This window comes from Culex pipiens, chromosome 3 (assembly GCF_016801865.2).
Source record: "Culex pipiens pallens isolate TS chromosome 3, TS_CPP_V2, whole genome shotgun sequence".
Lineage (NCBI taxonomy): Eukaryota > Metazoa > Arthropoda > Insecta > Diptera > Culicidae > Culex > Culex pipiens.
Window position 1 is genome coordinate 136630521 of NC_068939.1, and position 18247 is coordinate 136648767.

The 18247-nt window shown below is 39.2% G+C and overlaps 1 protein-coding gene across 2 annotated transcripts in view; it reads right to left on the minus strand.

The window, feature by feature from the left end:
- Positions 1 to 11798, minus strand: part of LOC120413782 (protein kinase C) — a 49055-nt gene extending 37257 nt beyond the window's left edge. The window contains exon 1 of one of the 2 annotated variants that reach the window (XM_039574726.2): positions 10911 to 11798. In XM_039574726.2, the coding sequence (XP_039430660.1) occupies positions 10911 to 11064 (154 nt within the window). In that variant the 5' untranslated portion in view covers positions 11065 to 11798. The remainder of the gene's footprint in view (positions 1 to 10910) is intronic. The other variant, XM_039574727.2, reaches the window with a different exon arrangement.
- Positions 11799 to 18247: the final 6449 nt, after the last annotated feature.

An 18247-nucleotide genomic window follows, 5' to 3' on the forward strand; every position in this document is an offset into this window, starting at 1 on the left:
CATTTTGCAATTCACCACAAAAGTGTTCCTAATTTGTGGGTGTTCCGAATATGTAGGATTACTGTATTTGAAAGACGGAAATGCCCAAAAAATACCTAAAATTTAATTAGATTTTGTGATGAACATTTCAGAAGAACAGCTGAGATCAAAGAGAATAGTAAACTTTGATGCGGAAAAGATGAAACTTTTTTTTGATTTTGTGAATAACAGTGAAATCGGCAAAAAAATGCGGAATAGTTTGTACAATTTTAGCTGTCATGAAATTAATTCTTTTTAGATGCTTTAAAAATGGATTGCCTTGTAGACTGAGGAGCGGCCATGAAATCTATGGTGATTTCTCTCAAACTACATCGCATTACTGTTGAAAACAAAACCCGGATAGCGATCGGAATCATGCAGCGTCCCTTGTTTGGTTATGATGTGTTGACAAACTCCCGCTGCTGGATGGCTATACCCCTTTCAAGTTTTCCACCTCTAGTCTAGTGCCATCATTGAAGTAAGTGCACATTGCATACATCCACAAAGGTCAAGGGTTAGGTATGCCAACCAGTCAGTCAGCAGCCCCAACACGATTGCCAGCCAGCAGCTCAACAACACGCGCACCGGTTGATACTAAACGCCTACAACGTGTACCAGAGAGTATACACAAACTGCCCGAGGTGTACCCCGAGGTTGATCCCTTTCTTCCTCTTGCAAAAGATGAGAGGGGCTTGTCCGGTGTAGAGGACACTCGGTTTTGCCACCACAATTGTTAACCTCTGCAGAGATAACACTTTTGTTGCGCTTTGTGATACAATTGTGACTGATTATATCAAATACACGGAGCATTATCACGGATTAAACTTGTGGAAGCCTCCTAAAACAACTTTAAAAAAAAATCGTTCAAATCAACTCTGTTTGACGGTTCTCCCACTACTCGTCCAGCGCAGAGGACGTGGGAAATTTCATTGAAGAAGCGTGCTAATTTGACAGCACCACCTGCCCATCCCCTCTAGCCTTTTTCCCCACTTGGTTTACCAAGTCTCGTGCTTTTTTTAATTGGTCCAAACCACTAAGGGCGCGCCAATGGACGGCACTTGGCGACGCAGCAGCACGGTTAAGCATTCCGGTAGTACCTGCCTACTTGGGTCGACGAATTTTTTTTTCAGAATTTTAGGAACATGGTAACATTCTTAGCAAGGGAAAATAATCTTTTATAAAAAGTTGTTACAGTGATTAGTAAAGTTCTGTTAAAACATTGTTTTGTTTTGAAAACTAATAGATTTAAATTCCTGTTAATTCCTGAAATTGAAAGGATACTTGGATACATGACTCCGATGTTTGATGGCTTGTTTATTTCAAAAACAATAAAGTGAAAGTTCCCTTCTTACAGAATCGCACAAAGAGTGTTTACTTCCGTTAAGAAAGTTTCCAGGTGGAATCCGGATCGTTCTGTCTTTTGAAAGCTGAACTGCACTTTTCGTTTTCAATCTGACGGCTCGTGGGACGCAAATAACATTCAACTACACGAAAAACAACTGCAGGTACTACCACTGACTTCTTGTACAATTTTCTCTGGTCAAAATAGCGTTGCAAATAAGAAGTCAACTTTTTCTTTGCTCGAAATTTTTGCAAAGTTAAAAGAAGTGCACAGTGGGCGAAATCGGACCCAAAATCGCACTTAATTAAATTCGGCTGGTTCCCATATATGAAAACTAGTGTCTCTTATGCATGTAAAAAATCTGTGGAATCGATTGACCACTAAACGGAACGGCAAAAAGGTCCGTTTTGCTTCCATTCCCAATTTTTCAACAATTTTGGACCGGCCCGTGGCTTAATGGCTACGGCTCCCACCTCATAAGCTGAAGGTTCCGAGTTCGATTCCCGACCGGTCCTCCTTGAAATTATTTGACTATAATTGAACTTTGAATATGAACAACAAACGCATGGAATCAGGTGGGATTCGAACTCACACCTTTGGTTTGGTAATCAGATGCTCTAGCCACTCGGCAACCAAGGGGTTGACACCCCTTGAGCGAATTAATCCGTAGTGGTGAAATAATGTCACAAAGTCATTTACTAAATAATACAACAATCCCTCTCCCAACGATTCCCCTACACACACCACACACCATATTCTATAAATAACTCGAAGTGGTTGGTACGGTATGTCCCCACTTCTTCTTCTTCCCCTGATGATTCCATGAAATGTGGGTTCCGTTCATAGAATCTGTCTCTTGCGGTTAATGCAACGCAGTAGGCCGGGCCGCTTTAGTGAGTGTAATATATTTCGGGGGTTCTCGATAGTACTGCAATCATTAACAATGACAAGAAAGAACCTAAGGCGTAATCTAACCTTATGTTCTTCCCGGATGCTTTCTTCGGACTGGCTGCGCTTGTGATCGATTAGATTAGATTAGATTCCCAATTTTTCAACAATTTTTCTTGGAATCGCTCTGTATTTAGAGCGGAGGCTTTATGCGGCCATCCAAAATGCATTTAACTTTTGTGAAAATGTCCCTGAAATCCAGTAAAGATAACCACTTGCACCGCAAAATCATCTAGGGTCCATTTAACCCCGATTCCGCTATTAAAACATTTTTGGACGTTTTCAAATGTTCAAAATATTTTTTTCGGAAAGATTAGACAAAAAATTGGGTCCGGTTTCGCCCACTGTGCAATGGTTATCTAAAGTATTGAACAAACAGTTGTTTTTGATAAATTTGTTTATGTGCAAATAATGCATTTAATACAAAGTATTGATTAGCATTCATAAGTTTTGATGATTTTTTTTTTCCTAAAAAAGTATTGATGATTGATGTAAAACATATTTCAGGAGCTGCACCATTAAAGTACACAGTAAAAAAATCATGGTAATTTATCATCTGGGAATAAGTACATCATTTATGTCAGAAAATATGTGTAATTTTGGACCTAAAAAAGTGTAAATTTACCGCTTTTTCGTGATAATGCCACTTTTTTAATCTAAATCATCATAAAAGTGGAAATATTGAACTTTCCTTTTTAACAACCATCCACTTAAATGACCCACAGGTCTTTTGTGATCTTTGCTGCCAGAATTCAGGAGTCCAAAGGCTTTGATGGAGAAAGCAACCAAACCTCTTTTTACTCCAAGGAACCTTCCACCCCAGGATTCGAACTGACGACCTTTGGATTGTTAGTCCAGCGACTCCACCGGAGCAGGCCATCAAATTAATGCCAAAACCTATTTTCCCAAGAAACAGTCCCTACTCGATGTTCCGAGGGACCGGTTATCTTGGTTTATCTAAAGTTCTTCGAGGAAATGCGGATAATCGAATAACGGAATTGTTTTCTTATTTTTATAAATATATATATATTAATCATATTTGAGCAGAGCTTAACAGAGCTGTTTGCCTGTAGTGATACATTTACCAAATACAAATTCTCAGATTTCTACGGCACCATATTGGATACAGTTCAGACTCGATTATCCGAAGGCCTTGGAAAAATTTTACTTGGGATAATCGAATCACGAACAATTTTTTTTTCGTTCTCTTATTTTTGATTGTTGAGCTTAAGTATGACCCCTAAACTACCCTAAAAAGATATAGAATTTTTTAATCCAAGATGACGGCCAAAATGACGGTTGTTATTTTTTTTTGTTTGTGATTCGGTTATCCGAAGTCTTATACAAACGGATAATCGAAACATCGGATAATCGTAACACATAATCAGAAAACTTTGATTCGTTTTTAGCTATCTATTTGGGCTCAGCTGTAAAGATTTCGTTTTGAAATTGCCAAACTAAAAAGTATACAGTCCTGACTAGATTATCCGAAGGCCTCGGAAAAATTTCACTTCGGATAACCGAATTACGAAAATATTTTTTTTTGGCTGTCTTATTTTTGATTGCTGAGCATAGGTATGACCCCTGAACTATGCTAACAAATTTTAGAATTTTAAAATCCAAGATGGCGGTGATGCAATATTGGAAAAACGGCGTGTTTTCTAGAACAAACTTTTCAGGAAAAAATAGTCATCGCCACTTTCAAATGTGTCTTATAGGAAATTTTCTCAGCTTTCCAATGATTTTAAGAGCAATATGATTCATCGAGAAATTTATGAGATATCTATTTTTTAAGTTTTTTGTTCTAAATTTCTTAATTTTTTATTGCAAACTTTTAAATAACAGCTTTGGGAACTTGTCAAATTATGTGTTTTATGTGCACAGAAAAAAAATCATGGTAATATTACATCTGGGAAGGGGTACATCTTTTATGTCAGAAAAAAGGTGTAATTTTACCTCTGGAAATGTGTAATTTTACCACTTTTCTGGTGTAATGTCACTTTTTCAGTCTAAATTGAGGTAAAATTACATCATAACAGAGGTAATATTCAACCTTCCAAAATTAAAGCTTCCAAATTTACATTATTTTTTTCTGTGTGTCATTTATTCATTAAAATGTGCAAAATAAGGCAAGAAACAACTTTGTTGTAGGTTGCAAATCATTTAAACATTTTGAAAATAATGTTTTAACTGAATTTTTGAATTTGTGTGATTTATTCAGAAATTTAAAACATAAAACCAAAATAAAATATGTTTCAACATGAATTAAAAGATTATTACATAATTGGTGTGTACAAGTATCAGGTGTCTGCTCTTATTTAGCTGATACAACCGATTTTTTTTGCAGATTTGAGATTGTTAAGGTTATTATTGAATTTTTATGAGTAAATATGATATTTCCATAATCAAATATGAACCAGGAACATGGATACAAAACATGATTTCGTGCTTGCCATTTCATTAGGGCTAATAACTTTTTTAAACATGAGTGTGTCCCTTTCACACCATATGTTAACTGTCATTTGAGTGAAAGGGATACACTATGGTTTACAAAAGTTATGTGCCCTTTTGAAATGTTAGGCTCCATTTAAAATCGAAAATCTCGGGTGAGTTTTCAAAAAGCCAGTGCGTGGCCGAATGGTTACGCTGTCCGCTTTGTAAGCGGATGATTCTGGGTTCGATTCCCATCTGCTGCAACCTTCCATCGGATGAGGAAGTAAAATGTCGGTCCCGGCCTTGGTTGTTAGGCCGTTAAGTCATTCCAGGTGTAGGAGTCGTCTTCATGCCATAAGTACAAACAACACACCAAACCAAGCCTACTCCGGTGGAATCGATGGCGGCGGTTGGACTCGCAATCTGAAGGTCGTCAGTTCAAACACTGGGGTGGAAGGTTCTTTGGAGTAGAAAGAGGTTTGGGTGCTCTCCCCATTCAAGCCTTCGGACTCCTAGGTTCGAGCAGAAACTTGCAATAGAGACCACAAAAGACCCGGGGGTCGTTAATGTGGATGGTTTGATTTTTTTGATTTAAAAAAGCCGTAAAATCCACCGTGACCTCTGACACAAATTTTTATTTTTCTCCAAATTGAAGCAAAATTTCATTGATCTTTAACGTAGAGCACTTGAAGGACGTTTAGATGAACAATCTCAAGCATTTTTGGAATTGTTTTTTTCGCAAGAAGGTCGAGTACCGTTGCAAAAAGGGCTTTGTTTACCAATGGCTATTACGGCTTTTTGAAAACTAATCCGAGAAATGTACTACAAATTACTGTTGCAAGCTTCAAAAGTCATATTCTCATGAGTATAAAGTAATAAAAAAAAATATAAAATGTTTTTCTGTAGAAAATGCATTTAAAAGTGGGAGTAAAATTCGTGTGTTTTAACTCAGAATGTTGACAACATCTTCACAAACTTTTTTTTTGATTTAAACAAAAATTAAATAGTAAACAGAAACTTTTTATTCCAAAATCTGAAATTCTGAAATCCTGAGAATCTCTGGACGTAATATTCGAACAACCCGTTATCAGTCCCATGTTAATCTTTATTTGCAACTTTTCTGCGTTTCATAACAAAAATCGTATTTTTTTTACATTCAATTATTTTTTTCCGAAAAAGTCCTAACCATAACCTACAATTTTGCTGAAGACACCAAATCGGTCAGAAAATCCCTTAAAAAAAACAGAATTTAATACATTTACATACCCATTTTGTATGACCAGCTCCCAAAATTGTATGGATACTTGTAGAAAAAACTAATGATGGCATAGACTTTCATCCAAATCAAAAAATGAAATTGTACTATTGCATTCTTTTTCTGCGTTGATAGATAAATAAAAGTTATTAGACATTATCGAAAAATAAGAATAAAAATAAAGAAAACAACTTGACAGCTCCACATTTAAACGCTCATTCACCACAACCACCGCACAACCGTGGCCGATTTAAACCAAGAATGGATTGTTTTGCTTTTCCACCCAGAACTCTTACACACAACTTGGACCGGAGAGAAAATTGCACGAGAGCGAAAGAGAGAGTGTGTGTGTGTGTGTGTGCATAAATGTGGAGCTCGCCACACTTGTTAGTAGTGCCCTCGTGCCCCCCACTCTTCCACCCACAATGTTTCCCCCCCACAATTCCAGGCACAACGCTTACGCGCGTGTAAGTCATCATCAGCTGAGCAGTTCTCTAGGATTTCGGTCATTCGATTTTTTTTGTATTTTTTAATCCGACTGAAACTTTTTTGGTGCCTTCGGTATGCCCAAAGAAGCCATTTTGCATCATTAGTTTGTCCATATAATTTTCCATACAAATTCGGCAGCTGTCCATACAAAAATGATGTATGAAAATTCAAAAATCTGTATCTTTTGAAGGAATTTTTTGATCGATTTGGTGTCTTCGGCAAAGTTGTAGGTATGGATACGGACTACACTGGAAAAAAATAATACACGGTAAAAAAAATTTGGTGATTTTTTTATTTAACTTTTTATCACTAAAACTTGATTTACAAAAAAAACACTATTTTTAATTTTTTTTATTTTTTGATATGTTTTAGAAGGCATAAAATGCCAACTTTTCAGAAATTTCCAGGTTGTGCAAAAAATCACTGACCGAGTTATGAATTTTTTAATCAATACTGATTTTTTCAAAAAATCGAAATTTTGGTCGTAAAAATTTTTCAACTTCATTTTTCGATGTAAAATCAAATTTGCAATCAAAAAGTACTTTACTGAAATTTTGATAAAGTGCACCGTTTTCAAGTTATAGCCATATTTAAGTGACTTTTTTGAAAATAGTCGCAGTTTTTCATTTTTTTAAATTAGTGCACATGTTTGCCCAGTTTTGAAAAAAATATTTTTGAAAAGCTGAGAAAATTCTCTATATTTTGCTTATTTGGACTTTATTGATACGACCTTTAGTTGCTGAGATATTGCAATGCAAAGGTTTAAAAACAGGAAAATTGATGTTTTCTAAGTTTCACCCAAACAACCCACCATTTTCTATCGTCAATATCTCAGCAACTAATGGTCCGATTTTCAATGTTAATATATGAAACATTTGTGAAATTTTCCGATCTCTTCGAAAAAAATATTTTTGGAATTTTCAAATCAAGACTAACATTTCACAAAGGCCAAACATTCAATATTACGCCCTTTTAAAATGTTTGTCTTGATTTGAAAATTCCAAAAATATTTTTTTCGAAAAGATCGGAAAATTTCACAATTGTTTCATATATTAACATTGAAAATCGGACCATTAGTTGCTGAGATATTGACGATAGAAAATGGTGGGTTGTTTGGGTGAAACTTAGAAAACATCAATTTTCCTGTTTTTAAACCTTTGCATCAGCTCCCTCCGTGTACGCACGAGAGCATGCAGCTAGTGCTCAGTGCTCCATCGTTTTTTCGATTTTTTTCGCCGTAATTGATTGTGGTTACCCGCGAGTTTGCTTCTCCAGCATGCCAAAGGCCGGCCGTGGCCGTGGCAGTTCGAGTGCGGCCTCGAAAAACCCGCGAAGTTCGTCTACCGGCCGTGTGCAAAAAGGTAAACAAACCAACGCCGTGTCGGCCGCCATCGCGCAGGGGAGCGTCAGCGCTGAAGGCATCGACAAAAAGTTACTACATCCTGGATATGTCCCAAGATCACCAGTGCGAACCCGTTCCGGTACTTCCGGTGCCACGACCAGTGGCACATCAACATCCGCCAACATCCCCATCAGGAACGAGTTCCAGATGCTGAGCGACGACGAAGAAAATAACAACTCTGACGGTAGCAGCACTACCGACGACGACGACGAAGATGATGGTCGTGCACGGAAAAAAGTGCCGACGTCAAAAAAGAACAACTCTCCAGCGGAACGTAGACCACCTCCAATTTTTGTTTTGGACACGTTAGCGGACGATGTTGACGAGTTGCTGGAAGGCCTCGGATATTGTCTGAAAATCGGTAAGTCGGCAGTGCAAGTGATCACACTGACCAAAAAGAATTTCGACCTGGTGTTTGAAGAATTGAAGCGTAGCAACTTCAACTTCTACACATTCAACCCCGAGAAGCCCCCTGTTAAGGTCGTCTTACAGGGTTATCAAGACCGTCCGATCTCCGACCTGAAGGGTCACCTTTCGGACGCCGGAATAAAACCGCGGGAGATTAAAGTGCTCTCGCGCAAGACAACGGTAACAGGTACACACACACTGTACCTGTTGTACTTCGACCGCGGCACCGTCAAGATCCAAGACCTGCGGCGGACTAAAACGTTGGACGGTTTTTGGGTAAACTGGCGGTTTTACACCAAGAACCCGACGGACGTAGCGCAATGCCACCGTTGCCAGAAATTCGGCCACGGCTCGCGGAACTGCAACCTCCGGCCCCGCTGCGTGAAGTGCGGTGAGTCACACCTCTCGGAGGCGTGCGCACTGCCACGAAAGGCGGACTTGGGGGACAAGGCAGAACAAACCAAGCCGCGCGTAAAGTGCGCGAACTGTGACGGCAACCATACCGGCAATTACCGCGGATGCGTCGCGCGCAAGGTCTACCTCGAGGAGCAGGAAAAGAGAAAAAAGAAAGCGTCCCACCCTCCTCAGCGAAGTACGAGCGCAGCCGTTCCTGCAGCTGGACAGCGTACGGTTCCAGCGGAAAACTCAGCGTTCCCTCCTGGTTGGGGGCGTTCGTTCGCCAGCGTGGTCGCTGCCGGTAGCGGCAGTACGGCCCAGCAAGAAGTCACCGGGGAAGATCTCTTCACCCTGCCGGAGTTCTTTGCTCTCGCGGGGGAGATGATGACGCGGTTTCGGAGCTGCCGGAACAAGGCAGAACAATTCCTGGCCCTTGGGGAACTGATGATCAAACACATCTACAAAGGATAAATTTTCTGTGATCTAGTATTAAGCTTTCTCTTCCTCTATTCCCTTTCCTTTGCAATTTCTGTAAGTTTTTTTTTATAGTTTTTTCTTACTCTTGCTAGTGCCTTAGTTAAAGAAATAATTGTTCCTAGATGGATTATGATGCAACACACAGCTGTAAGGAACTCCAAAACTCTGTTATGCACTTCAAAATAACTCATTGTATCTTGATTATTCACCAATAAAACCGAATTGAAATTGAAAATAAACCTTTGCATTGCAATATCTCAGCAACTAAAGGTCGTATCAATAAAGTCCGAATAAGCAAAATATAGAGAATTTTCTCAGCTTTTCAAAAATATTTTTTTCAAAACTGGGCAAACATGTGCACTAATTTAAAAAAATGAAAAACTGCGACTATTTTCAAAAAAGTCACTTAAATATGGCTATAACTTGAAAACGGTGCACTTTATCAAAATTTTAGTAAAGTACTTTTTGATTGCAAATTTGATTTTACATCGAAAAATGAAGTTGAAAAATTTTTACGACCAAAATTTCGATTTTTTGAAAAAATCAGTATTGATTAAAAAATTCATAACTCGGTCAGTGATTTTTTGCACAACCTGGAAATTTCTGAAAAGTTGGCATTTTATGTCTTCTAAAACATATCAAAAAATAAAAAAAATTAAAAATAGTGTTTTTTTGTAAATCAAGTTTTAGTGATAAAAAGTTAAATAAAAAAATCACCAAATTTTTTTTTACCGTGTATTATTTTTTCCAGTGTAGTCCGTATCCATACCTACAACTTTGCCGAAGACACCAAATCGATCAAAAAATTCCTTCAAAAGATACAGATTTTTGAATTTTCATACATCATTTTTGTATGGACAGCTGCCGAATTTGTATGGAAAATTATATGGACAAACTAATGATGCAAAATGGCTTCTTTGGGCATACCGAAGGCACCAAAAAAGTTTCAGCCGGATTAAAAAATACAAAAATTAAAATTGAAGAAAAAAGACCGATTTCGTAGAGAATTGCTCAGCTTTTCACGCACACGTGCGTGTCTGTCCCACCAACTCTCTCTCACTCTCTGCAAATGTTCTCCCGTTCTCACATCTGCTTCACTCTCACTCTCTCTCTCTCTGAACCAGCAAAATTGGATGATTGTAGCAGGCTGGCTGACTTTTCCAAAAGGAGGATTTTTCCCGTAATTTTTGCACGCACATGCACCATGAAGGGGGAGGATGATGGGGGGAAATCCCTGGACCGATTCCACCACTCGGTGGTGGAGGTCACTTGGGGTCCCTGCAAATGTCTCGAAGGGGGTCATTAAACGGGTGCGAGAAAATTTCATCCCCCCGAGCTCCACCTGGGGAACGGAAAGGGGGGTTCATCCCCCCGCTTCATTGAATTTTCCATTTTCCTCCTGGCTGGCAGCCATTTTCATTTCCCACTACCACAGCAGCAGCAGCGCCGTGATTTCGAAATGTCAATATACACGGGGCAAAAAGCTGCGGGGAAGACATTTTCCTCCGCGCCAGCGAAGGAGGCGATTTTTCCATGGCCAACTTGGAGTTGAACTTTGGGGTGGACATGGCCGGGGGGTTGTTCAGCGGAAAATTTCGTCCTCAAGGCCTGTGCTGTGCGTTCCGCGGGGTCACGGTGCGTGTGTCCTCAATTATGCAACTTTTGGGGTCTCCCCAGTTATCCAATGGGGTGGGTTACAGGTTGGTTTCGAAGAATGTGGGGGGACGGTTCGCCCTCATTACCTATGAAGTTCTGGTCGACGTCTATCGAGACATACGGATCGATGAGCTGCTGGTCCCCGAGTCGGCCAAATGTCATCGTGTGGCGCGTCTGGAAGTCCGTGGGTCGCAGACCGCACGCCTCGCAGATCTTCAGGCGCAGCGTACCCGTAAACATGGTGCAGCCTGTCCGTGGCACGGGTCGTCCTCACGCGTTTCTTCCCCTCGTACACGGTTTGTGACGGGATTCACGAAATCGATATTGATCCACACACACGCACGCACGCACGCAGTAGGTCGTGCTTGTTGTTGCTGTTTTCCACCGTGCACGCTCCTCACCACCACCTCAACCACCCCACCAGTGTGGCCATAGATCACTAGATCAGCCTTGATGTGATGTGTGTGCTGATTCACGCGAGATTCTTCACGACTCCTCACGCGCGCCCCGTGGACTCGAATTTCTTCGACTTTCGCGTCAAACAAATATCGCCAAAGTAGAAAAAAAGACCCTCGTCGAATTTTATATCACAAAAATTGGGGTATAGATTCTTCTCTCCGTCTTCCTCTCCCTCTCCGCGCCTCGACACGTCTCTTGGATATCTTCCTCGACGTTTGACCGCAAGTGCCCTCCTCCTGGTATCCTTCCTAATGTGTTCCCCCGTGTTGCTCAGAGGTCAGACCCGCACGAAAAAACGCATTCACGATTTCACGATTTCACTTGCGGCACATATTTCTGCACTGGGAGAGAAGAAACGAAAAAAAAATGCTCGGACCTTCTTTTCTTCACACTGCCTAGAGCACACTCTTTTTTTTCCTCCTTCCTTCCTTCTTTCTTTTGCTTCCACTCACACTCACACACCCTCACACTCCGTCGTTTTTTTTTTTTTTGTTGAGGAGTCCCCCCCCAAAAGTAGGTGCTCGCTCGCGCGCTGGTCTCGGACTGAACGCTGGCTGCTCGCACGAGAGCTCGATATGTCTGAATCCGACGACTAACAGCTTGGAGCTCGCGAGGAGAGCACGAGAGCGAAGCAAAATGTTGGAGAAAGCGATGACGATTAGTGTGAGATTCTGCGAGCTGAGCCAGTACCGACGACCGGAGATTTTCACGATAAATTTGATGGGAAATTCACGGTTACATTGTGCAGAAATTAGACGGAATGCCTCAAATATTGTCATAAAATTGGCAAAAAGTCAGTGCAAGTGATTACACTGAACAAACTGAATTTCAATGTGGCGAAACTTTCCTACATGAAAAACCGCCGTCAAATGCTCGGACAGCATTTGAAAGCACCCAACAGCACAGAGCGGACGTCAAGTGCGCGAACTGTGGTGGAAATAACACGGCGAATTCTCGTGGCTGTATCGCGCGGAGAAAGAACCTCAAGGAGCAGAATTGAGTTGCATCATCCGATACAACGTTCCCTCCTAGTTGGGGAGGTTCGTACGCTACACAGCAAAAAATCCGATGGTAAAATCGCATGCAAAAGCATGCACATCACCTTCGTCAAAATAAACACTTAATATTACACACCGCATGTACAATTTTTACAAAAACAAAAAAAAAGTTGCAACCGACGGGATTCAAACCCAGCACCAACAGTAAGGACTGGCGCCTTAGCCCACTCGGCCACCAGACCGATGGAAAGCTGTAAGGATAAACGCATATATGAGCTTGACATTTCGGTCAAGTAGGTTTCCCATACTGCTGGGCTATATATTTCAGAGTGTAAAATCACATAAAATTGCATAAAATAATGCAATATTTATTTTACACCCAGGCCTTTTACACGCAGCTTGATTACTACTTTTTTAGCTGTGTAGAGTAACCGCTTCTGGGAGCGGTTCTGCCCCGGGACAAGCTGATGTTACCGGTGTTACGCGCTTTCGTGCCCGCCGGAACAAGGCAGATCAATTCCATGCTCTGAGTGGGCAGATGATGAAGTACATTTACAATGACTTATTTGGTTTAGATAACTTATTTTGTTACAACAGCTAAGCTTATTCAAAAAGATGGACTTGAAAATTGATTTTGAAAAACTTGAATCTCTGTGCTTCTTGACAGAAAGTATCTTGTTTAAAAGCTCGTTCCAATGAGACTAAGGCTCATTCAAAACCACGTAGCTTTTTGAGTGGGAGAGGGTGTTCGCTCTAGCAAATCTAACCCAATTTTACGCTTGTTTGTTTGTTCTTGTTTTTGGTCGTTAAGCATATACAGACATGGCCCGGTTTAGCACCGCATATGGGGGATGCAAAACCGAGGCGTGCATAACCGAGGCACAGAGCTTATGGGATTTTGGCTGTATGGGAGACATTGGCTATTATCGTATGAAAAATCATGCAAACATTAAAAATTATAGTGTTTTGTAATCGGGATGATGTCAGCTATCCATTGAAATTATAATTTCATGAAAATTTTCACAAAGATACGTATTTTTCCTGTATTTTCAAAATACATTTTTTCTCTAAGGAAACCAAAAATATATTGTTATTGCAATATCGGCATCAAATTATCAGTATTTTTCATACATTTTGAATGTTAAATATTTTTTAAACATTCAAAATTTTCACAAAGCTACGTATTTTCGAAAAAAATACTCATAATTTCAGTTTTTATAATATGTGCATCAAACGATCAGGATTTTTTCATACATTTCGAATGTAATAACATTTTTTTTAAAATACTCAAAATTTTCACAAAACTTCATATTTTTGAAAAAAAAACACTCAAAACTGAGTGGTTATCAAACGATCGGGATTTTTTCATACATTTCGAATGTAATAAAAACATTTTTTTAATTACTCAAAATTTTCACAAAACTACGTATTTTCGAAAAAAATACTCAAAATTTCAGTTTTTACAATATGGGTATCAAACGATCAGAATTTTTTCATACATTTCAAAAGTTATTAAAAAATGAAAATACACAAAATTTTCACAAAACTACATATTTTCGAAAAAAAAATACTCAAAATTTCAGTTTTTACAATATGGGTATCAAACAATCGGGAATGGCTTGTGTGCTTGGGTGAGTGGTTATTATAATTAAATAATGGCATCATTAGTGCGCTGACCACGCGGACGCGCTGTCTTGTTTTTGCATGCTCATTTTCATTTCTTTTATGTCGCTGCTTGTGTGCTTGGGTGAGTGGTTATTATAATTAAATAATGGCATCATTAATGCGCTGACCACGCGGACGCGCTGTCTTGCTTTTGCATGCTCATTTTCATTTCTTTTATTTCGCTGCTTGTGTGCTTGGGTGAGTGGTTATTATAATTAAATAATGGCATCATTAGTGCGCTGACCACGCGGACGCGCTGTCTTGTTTTTGCATGCTCATTTTCATTTCTTTTATGTCGCTGTTTGTGTGCATGGGGTGATTGGTTATTATAACTTATTGGACATCATAAGTGCAGTGCTTCAGGGGACGCGCAGTCCTGTTCTTTTCGCGATAATTTTCATCGTAAATGATCGTAAAAATTTATTCCAACTGGCATCGATCGATTTTATGAGGAGTAAAGCGTCATTTATTTACTATTTTTGAAATTTGCTCGCGTTATCTAAATTGTAAAAATATACTGATAAGCCCAGCCCATAGCACTACTGCTCGGCTGGCACGCGTTCAATAAAAAAAAAAAACTTTTTAAATAATCAATTATCTATCTTTCCGCATCCGGCTGCCTAAGATTTAAAATTTTCAACCGATAAACAAAATGCTCATGGTCACATCACTGCCACTCGTGAATCCTGACCTCATACCCATCTACTAACCCCCTCAAAACTCATGTGATACTTTGTCGGAGATGCAGTCGATTGGGCGGTCTCTATCACTCAAGTATCGGACTAACATTCCCATCCACTTCCCCGTGACCCTACCACTGGTCGTGGCCGGCGCCGGTATTGATCAGCATGATAGGGGCCTTTGAGAAGTTGCGAAGCGAGGAAAGATAGCTCCCACTTATCTTCCACGGCTCGTGGATGTAACTTCTGGAGGTCCTGGTCAATAACGGAGTAGCAACTGCGGGTGGGCACCTATGCTTATGCTTATGCTTTATGGGTATCAAACGATCGGGAATTTTTTTATACATTTGTAAGTAGTTTTGTGGAAATTTTGAGTATTTTCAAAATTTTATTGTAAAAACCCTATGCCATTTTTTATGTACAACGGTAAAAAATACGATTAAAAACCATTTCTGACCACTTTTTTTTCATTTTAATGCAAAAAAATAAAAAAAAAATTACAAGACAATATTTTTTTCGATGCATCAACTATGATCTCCTTGGAACGAGCAGTCAACTAGGAGTTTTTCTGTCAAGAAGGACCGCGAGGTTAATTTTTCAAAATTGATTTAAAAATCCATTTTAAACTCAAAGGGTCATTGTACTCAGAAAAATAAGCTTTATCGCTGTAAACAATAATTTCAGCAATCTAAGCTTCATTTTAGGACCCAATTGGTAATGAATCTCGAAATTAGAGCTGGGACTTCGGATATCCGGATAGTTTACATTTTTTTTCTAAATAAATTCAGATATTTTTTCAATCAAACCAATTCAAAAGAGATGTACGAAAATCACATCAGAACTAAGAAATTATTTGGGTAAAAGTATTTATGAATAAACATGTAACGGATCGGAGGATTGTTTTTCGGATAACAGTATTCAACCATAAATCATGTGATACAGAATTAAAGGTCTTTTGAATACCTGTAAAATTATTCGAAATGGATGTTAAAATTACAAGACATGGATTCAACATCTGTATGAAAAAAATGTTTCAGAATGCGTTTTATACCAGTCTGATTTCAAAAAACATGAACTTTAGAACTATACAAACTTGGTATGTTTTTCAATTTGATTTAATAGAACGATATATAGCAATTTTTGGTTAATTCATCAAATGACAAATTGGCGAATTTCACGGCCAACGACTTTTATCGTGCTATCGTGACTCCTTACGCAACCCGGGTTGAAACTTGTGGCAGAGGCCACGATAACAGCGTTTCATCTCTCACCTTGCTGTATCCAACCTGCACGGGATGGGAGAGCAAAACAACTGTTGTAGCTGACGGATGTGTGGGAGATTTGCAATCCCTCTCCACTCTCGCGATTGGGGATAAAGCTGGCTCCCCTCGGACTGTTGCCAGATTGCTTCAATGGCACACCGCTTTTAATCCATTTGAGTGTTTTGTTTGCTCAAACTTATGTCTATTTTTTTTTTTTTTTTTGAATTTTGTATATCAAATAAAAGTCGGAATCAGTTGGGGAAGTCTACACAGAAAAAAAAGTGTAAATTGATGTAAATTTTTTGTTTGATTTGTGTGTTGTCAAAGAAAGAATTAAAAAAAAACTAATAGATTCGCTACTCAAACGACCTCACAATCTACTGCGAAATTGGCATCCCTTACGAACTCGTGCAAAACTATTCGGTGATATTCTCTGGATAGAATACCTTTGCGCTCTCAAAAATTCTCACAGTGAATGGTGATGGCAGCTGGCAAAAGACAGTCACTCTGTCAAACTTAACGTATGATGGAATGCGCTTGAGCGACATGAGAAATATAACGCAAGAAACATTCGCTTACTACTCTTTGAATGTGATTCAATGTGACAGTTAAGTTGCACTTTTTAAAAGATTAGATTGGGATTGTCACACGTTTTACGCCACGAAATCAGCGCAATGTTCTTAACGGGATCTTTTTTCGTAAATACTCAGAGGAACAATCGCTCGTAAGCTTTATTTTTCACAAGTTTGAAAAATTATTTGTCGTCAATTCCATGAATGTTAATTAACGTTAATTCCATGAATGTAATCGCAGGCCAAGGGCGAATGATGCTGATGATACCTCTTCAGTTGACGCTCAGGCGAGGAACATTCTGGAAGGAGCGCCACTGACTACGTCCGTAGTCCTGTTAGATCATTCTTGATCAAGACAGTATAGCTCTGGTTTCTTGCAAGTGTCCTATTTTCTTACCTCCACGTTGGCTTGGTTTTCATGATGACCTAGCTGGTGGCCTGTGGAAACGGCTCGTTAACCTTTGACCACCGCGGGTCAGACTCGAGACGGCGAAAGGGGCGCGACAATGTGGAAAAGGGAAGTATTTTGTGATTGTAGACGGTATTGTTTTGATTCGCAGTATGTTGAGTCAACTGCTGTGGATGTACCTGAAACATCGCACGACGGGGTTTCTCTTCTTCCCGTTTTTATCTACCATTAGAGAGCCTGGAGCTTATTAGAGAACGGACATCTCAAACCTGAAGTGCCGATCGAGGCACGGGAGCTGTCAAACGGAGGTACCTATCGAGCAAAATCCTTTATCTTTTGCTCTATTGGTTCCTCCGTTTGACAGTTCTCGTGCTTCGATTGGTGCTTTTGGTTTGAGATGTCCGTTCTCTAATAAGCTCCAGGCTCTCTATCTACCATCTATATTCTGTTTATTTTGTTTCACTGATTCTCTAACACGCCTTCTGTTTATTATCGTCCATTTGTTTTCGATTTTACTTTCATGATTCTCTTATTTCTCAACGCTTTTCTACTCTATTTACTAATTGATGCTGCTGTAACAAACTGTCTGTTTTCCCTTAATTTGGCAGCGATGTGTTTTTTTTTTTCGTCAATTTTGACACTTTATTTATCTATTTGAATAATTTTTCATCTGCCCTATAAATTGCCCTTATACAATCTAAGCTTGTTTGTTGCCTCTATTTATTAACTATTGTTAATTTCTAATCTACTTCATAAATTACTATCTTTCTTTTACTATTGATTCTTCAAATAGTATATTTCCATTGTTTTCAAACTTCACCCTTTTCTTCAAACTAATGAGGTTCGAGCCCTTACTCAATTTTTGGAATGATTAAAGAATTAACATAAATATTACTATTGTACTTTTGAAAAAGTTTTATAAAATGCTTAGGTCCAAAAATTGTAACAAAACACCGCGACAAAAGAAATAGCAACATATAAACACGACTCAACACTAGGAAAGATTTCAGGAGAAAACAAAACACTGTAAAATAACAATTAGTTTTTGAATTCAAACTAAACATAAAACAGTTTTTGCTTTAATAGATGTTGATAGGCACACTTTAAATGGTTAGGCGCTTATACTTACATCAAACCCTACGTAATTTACCACCCCCGGCCTAGTGCATAACCGGAAAAGAAGGTGTGCATGCCTGGCACGAACACTCAAAGCGTGTTCTAGCGTGCTGCTCGTACTGACTCAGAGCAAGTGTGAGATGTATATAGATGGTGCATAAGATCGGTCAAGGCCCGTTCATACACTGAAAATTGCGCATGGCGAATTGCGAATTGCGAATTCTAGCATGAGGAATTGTTGCTAGCAATTTAATTAGTTGCA